The sequence below is a fragment of the Protomyctophum bolini genome, assembly GCF_963924005.1.
Source record: "Protomyctophum bolini genome assembly, chromosome: 6".
NCBI lineage: Eukaryota > Metazoa > Chordata > Actinopteri > Myctophiformes > Myctophidae > Protomyctophum > Protomyctophum bolini.
In genome coordinates this window covers 32,531,712-32,538,053 of record NC_137867.1, presented here as the reverse complement: position 1 = coordinate 32,538,053, position 6,342 = coordinate 32,531,712, and the positions used below count along the sequence as shown (strand labels likewise).

At 44.0% G+C, this 6,342-nt stretch overlaps 1 protein-coding gene across 1 annotated transcript; it reads right to left on the bottom strand.

Moving 5' to 3' along the window:
- Window positions 1–241: 241 nt before the first annotated feature.
- unm_hu7912 (un-named hu7912) lies at window positions 242–6,023 on the bottom strand. Its single transcript, XM_080765360.1, has 2 exons — window positions 5,928–6,023; window positions 242–3,571 (listed from the first exon to the last, which is right to left on the bottom strand). The coding sequence occupies exon 2, from the start codon at window positions 3,517–3,519 to the stop codon at window positions 307–309; it is 3,213 nt and encodes a 1,070-aa protein (XP_080621486.1). The 5' UTR covers window positions 3,520–3,571; window positions 5,928–6,023; the 3' UTR covers window positions 242–306.
- Window positions 6,024–6,342: the final 319 nt, after the last annotated feature.

Sequence of the window (6,342 nt, the reverse complement as noted above, 5' to 3'; positions counted from 1 at the left end):
TGAATTTCCACTTCCTTAAAGGTATAACGAGTAGGATGTGTCAGTTGTGGTTCAAAGTTGGCCCCTACTCCTTGGCGCACACCTGGTTGATGCTGAGACATATTCTGAACAAGTAAAATAATAAATGCAGGCAGCGGGAACCGGGGAAAGTCTATGAAGATATAGACAGTGCCAAATACTGTGGGTCTTAAGTGATGATTGACACTAGGAAATTCCTGTTGTTTAATTTGCCACAGTACTCTAAAATATATACAGTATGTACATATAGTGTAACTGACATCATTATTGTTGCTGTGCAGCACTAGGCTATATAATATCATCCAGGAGATGTGGGGTGCCCACCCAGTCCAGAGTTCTTGGCTCTGATGCGGCCATGATCATACACATGAATTGTTTTCCTGTTCTTTTATCTATTGGGTATATGGTAGTAGGAGTGAACCTTTTGTTGCTCTCCACAAACTCACACAGCTGATTATAGACTTTGGGATACTCATGACGAAGGAAGACTCCCCTGGTCCTGAGCTCACGCTGGATATTGACAAAGCACACCTCTCTGGCTTTTCTGCCCTCCTCCCCCTCCTTATCAATATTAGGTGTGCCGGGAGGTGGAGTGAGGATGAGCGTTTCCATGTCATCATTCTTCCTGAATAGCTTTTTCTCTGGGCTGGAGGAGGCCAAGGACACCTTTGCATATTTCCGGACCGTTGGTGCTTGGACCCTTGGCGATGGTCTGTTAGGCACTAGTTCACCAACTGCTATGGATACATTCAAAAGGAAACATTCACTGGGGTCATATTCACTGCCTGCCTGTTGTAGTTCCTTGCAGTAATCACCTAGATTGTCCTTGAAACCATCCAGCTCTCTGAGAGACAAATATGTCGGAGACATGAGAAGGCTCTCAAGCCCAACCTGCAGGAAGTTGTCTGCTGTCCCGGGATTAGCAAAACCCAGGAAAAGAACACCTCTCCCTCTAGAGAGGTAGCCAGCTTTAGCAATTCGAGAGAAGGCTTTGTGGATCTCTGAACTCTCTCTGCAGAACTTCAAGGTGTGTCTACATACACTGCTGATGCGGCCGTACAGACAGTCCTCCTTGTGGATCTCCCAGTCGTCCCTGCGGCAGTTTCTGGAGCAATAGAAGGTATAACAGCTGTGACAAGACTTGAAGTACAGGCAGGCATTGAACAAAGTCTCTATACGCTTGCACTTTCTGTTTGCACAAACCATAGTGTCATCTTCATCCGTGCTGTGGTACGGAGAGCATTCTTCGGCACTCCTCTGTAAACCATCACAGCCGCTATCAGGGTCTTTGACTGTGTCAGGGCTGGATTTAGTGGATGGAAGTTGTGTGTTCAGTGGACCTAGATCCTCCAACTGTGTAGTTGCTCTTTCTTTTTCACCATCTTCACTGATCAATTGTTTTAGTTGATCCAACAGGCCTTCACTTGATTTCCTGCCAATTGGAGGTTTGTAATCAACGACCAGGTCAGCTAACAGTTCGTCCAGTTGTTCTAGACTCTGTTGCAGGGAGAAGTTATTGTTTATCCTGTCTTTGGTCATTTCTGCTGTGTCAGATGACTGCCCTTGGCGCATTACTCTGGGAGATGGTGACTTTTCCCTGTCAATGGCATCCCAGTTGTCTGAATGCACCTCACTCTGTTTGTTGTTGCCTGCACGTATATCATTGTCTGTTATGGTGATCTCAGGGGTTACGTACCACAGTCCACGCTTAGTGTTACTCCATGGATTGCTTGAACCCCTCTCTAGTGAGCTCTCAGAGAGGGACAGTGCAGCATATCGCCTTGGTGAACTGGAGAGGTTAAGTATCACTGGTTGTGGTGTAACATTGGATGCTGCCTGCCTGCCCTGGCAAAGCAGGTTCTCATAACTGCGTCCACGAGGAACTGCCTGCTGTCGCTCATGACGTGGATAAAGAATATTGTCCCAAGATTTGGAATGGTTTCTTACCTCTGCTCCTAGTCTGTTTGTCTCCATATAATTGTTGGCAAACCAGGGAGGCATAACGGGGTCTTGCCTTACTCTTGGCGGTGTATGTTGAGAGGACTGATTGGAATAACCAGATATACTTGAGCGATACCAGTCATCTGTAAAAGCCTGGGATATCTGTGGCCGTCGACGGCCCTCTGTGTGATATGCCCTTGATGGAACATATTGCTCTGCAGGAGAGTTATACGGCTTTGAGTAAACCACCCTGGAGCTATTTAAATTATATGGATAGGCTGGGTGGTCTTCTCCATAATAAGGTCTTGACAATGGAATTTGAGAATAGTATGATCCCGCCTCACTTGTGGAGTACGGTCTGCTGTAGACTGTCTGCATTGGATCATGGGGAGATGGATGGTCTGTGTAATATGACCTGACAGGAAGAGTGTGAGCCCAGCGAGTCCTTGGATCATACTGGCTTGTCATTGTGCTGCCATGGCTGGCCAGACTGGACTGATCATCCTGAAAGCATGTTCGAGAATATGGGTGGACGGGATATCTTACAGGGTCTTCAGTGTAGAAAAACTTTGTGGGTATGTTGGGATTTGAGTAAGCCCTCTGCTCCCTACTCAGATATGGCACTGTAGGAGAGGGCATTCTGTGTATGTCCAGAGGCTGATACGACGTTGGAGATATGCTGGTGGCGTAGTGATACCCTGGCCTAAAATCTGTACTATAACACTCACTTGCAGTGGGTGTCGGAGAGGAGACAATCTGGCGTGGCACATAAAGTCCTCTGCTGCTACTGGAGTGCGAGTATCTCTGCCATGGCTGCTCAGTCCGTACACTAGGGGGCTGCCTGGATGTGTGCTGTAACACAGCAGCATCTGGCTTGATGTCTACACGGCACCTAACATGAGGACTTGTGGCTGGTTTATCTGGTTTGTCCTCTTCAAAACAGTCTGAGACGTATAGGGGAGAATGTGGCTGCAGTTTGATAGGATGAACCTCGTTGAAAAAAGCCCTACTTGAGGTGTGGGGCTCCCGATGTGTTTCTGATGTCCTTAGAGGTTCTGACACAGCCTGAGGTGTGTCCCTGCCCTTCCTATTGCTTGGAGGAGCCACTGAGATCGGTACAGGGGTGAGAGTTGACTTGACTCGGGGAGCACTCTTGGATCTTGTTCTCTTTTTAGAATCAAACCACGTTAGATGGCTGGTCTTGTCTTGGCTGGTGTGCTGTTGAAGTTGTTTAGAATTAAACAAATCAGGGGAAGAGAAACGAAGGTACCCTGGCTGATTGAGTCCATTCCACATGACATCTTTTTCCAGCGTCTGATGCTCGGTCCTCTTGTAAGGGTAATCCATGGAGGAAGAGAAAGCCTGCGGGTCGTCCAGTGACTCGATGAAGTCAAAGCTACGACAGTGCCTTTTGTTGATGATTTCTGGTTTGTCAATCATTTGCAAGTCGCATCGTGGGGAGGACTGACCAGAAACAGAGTGCCCAGTGATGGGATTCAGACTAGTATTGTCCCGATATAATGTAGATTCCAGTATATCAGGTGGATGTGTTCGTGTCATCTTAAAGGAACTCCTCTGGTCCCTGTTCAGTGTGATTCACCATCAACACAACCTGTGAAAAGATTAAAAGAAACCCATTTAGAATACACACTTAAAATATCGTTTTGTATTTAGGTGGTTGGGGGAAACGACTAAGTAACTTCACACTGATACTTGTTCACATTCTTAATATGCTTAAGCCTGCAGTAAAAGCAGATTGTAGTTTTTGGTAACCCACCTTCTATACAGATTAATCAGTCATTTGGGCCACAGATTAACTGAACCTTGTAAAATTGGTTGTGCACCAATAAAATACGTGTCATAGAGTTACAGAAATATTATTACAATCATTACAATGCAAATTACTTTGACATTCAGGTTCCAATTGACCCTCAAATACGAATTAATAATTAATTAAGTATGGTGTGTGCGTGCGTGCGTGCGTGCATGCGTGCGTGCGTGTGTGTGCGTGCGTGCGTGTGTGCACTCGTGCGTGTGTGTAGGGAGCCTAAATAGAAAAAGGTTATATTGTTTTTCTCTTTCAGTATGTTTTGTTATACCCTTGCCTTGTTTCTAAAATAATAAATTATGAAAAAACCAAAACATGTTGGGTGGTTGGGGTGTGATACTGATGTATCATAATTGCCCTATAATACAGAAAAACAATCTATAAAAATCCACAGAAAACATTTATTTTGGCTGTTTACTCAACTACTATCAAACACTAGTGTTGACATATGATTTAATGGAGTACTTGACCGAATACGTCTTTCTATACTGCTTTGATGGATTTCTAATGTGTTCCCACTTCCTGATAGAGATTGTCATACGCACATGCACGCACGCACGCACGCACACACGCGCACACACACACACACACACACACACACACACAGAGGGTTCCTTGTTGGCTCATGAGCTAACCCTGAGTTACCATCTGTTCATCGTGATGAGAGATAACTGACCAACCATATCCCCATCATGTCTCCTCACATCTAGCCTCGATACCCAGGCTTTCATTTCGTATACTCACACCTAAATATCACTTCTGTTCAGAAACACGCAAACTTACATACATATCTTCATTTTGGTTGATTAAATTCCCCTTTCCCCCCATTTTTGACATGCAACTTTTGCATGACACCCACCGGCTATTTGTGAAATTGTGAATGTATATTGTAATTGTGTTGAATAACAAATGTTTTATCTGAATTTGTTGACTTGTAGTTAGAATTATATTGGAACTTGGATTTTCATGTGTGCGAGAAAATAGAAAGATAAATTCCGATAAGATTTTTAATAGGATTTAATATGCTCAGAATCCTATAGGATTTTTTGGCTAGGGGAAATAACAGGATAACAACAATATATCATGGGTAGCCTACTGGTTCCAAAATGGTTCACCATTTTGAGAAGAAGGTTGCAGAAATCTACCTCAATCTTCTGTTTTTCACGCAATGGGAATGTGGCCAGAGCCAGAGGGCAAGGTCACACTTTATTATTATTATTATTATTATTATTATTTGTGAGCAATGTCTTGATGGATAGTTTATTATTAGAGCATATCTTGATTAAGGACTATAGCTTGCAGGTCCTAAATACTATAAAATCCAAATGCTACATTATCTAATTGTTGGTTGGTATATATAGTCTCCTCTGGCAATTAGAAGGATATATCCCACTTTAAGATTTAGATCTAAGTAACTAAATAAAAATATATCAGACTGTTTGCAATGCTGTATTTTCTTTTAAAGTGGGCAACAAGAATCATTCCCATGCAATAGTGGGGCCACTTTGAACTAATCATTGATAGTTAGGGTGAGACCACATGCCACATAACTCTCGTCGCCTAGCTACAGCTCACAGCAGTGAAACCATGAAAACATTCTCCGAGTAGCAAAGTTAAGGGCAAAATCTTCATCCAAAAATGTGTCTAGGTAGGATACACTAGGCTACCGATCTAAACTTAAAGCTATAGACGTGCGTGGTTGATATAGGCCTACCTAATAGGTCTTTAATATGTCTGATGGTGATTTTATATGTCACTAATAAATAACTTCGCTGTCAGATACAAAAAAATAGGCCTATGCGCATGCTTATTCAAAACGTTCGATAAAATAATTCGCATGCAACAATTATGAACGAAGCTGCTTCAACGACGACAGGTCTCACTTAATAGCAATGGCGAAATTCATTTTGAAACAGTACCAAATCTTACACTTCAGTAGCCCTTTTATTTTGTTGCTGCGGCACGGCCCCTGCATCCTTTATGTGGCTGACCCAATGTCTTTGAGCCTCGATGACGACACCATGTTAATAAAGAAAACGCAGGTGCATATTAACTAAATCTCGCCACAATAGAGGCAAATGGCTTGCTTAACTTTTGATATAAGAGATTTCACATTGTAAAATAAAATAAAAGGCCTTACCGTATTATTGTCAAGATTGGTCGCAGGCATTTATCATGACCTATCACTGCAGCTTGCCTCCAGTCAGTCAGTGGGTTAGCTGCTCTGCACCAGCGGTTCCAGACTCAGCAGAGCCATCATCACGTCGTATTTCATCCCGCGCCGGGGTTACATGTTGTCCAGATCACTCAGCACAGTCAGCAGCACTCATCGGTGCCTCTTGTCCTTTATGGCTCTCTGTGATGGAGAGAGAGAGCGCACAGAGGAGGTGTGTCTGCGCTTTGCGAGAGGCGTAATAATACATGCGTGTCTCTGGGGGCGTGGCTGTGCATGCCGTGCGGCGGTGAGACTGAGAAGAGCCGGAGGGGCCGGCGAATATTCAGGCTTGAGAACAGCACTGCAGTCTCCAGTCCAATCAACGCCCAACTTTGATTTA

Bases quoted from the DNA above. Each gene is read 5' to 3' on its own strand.
- unm_hu7912 (XM_080765360.1), bottom strand. From the start codon at position 3,519: ATGACACGAACACATCCACCTGATATACTGGAATCTACATTATATCGG.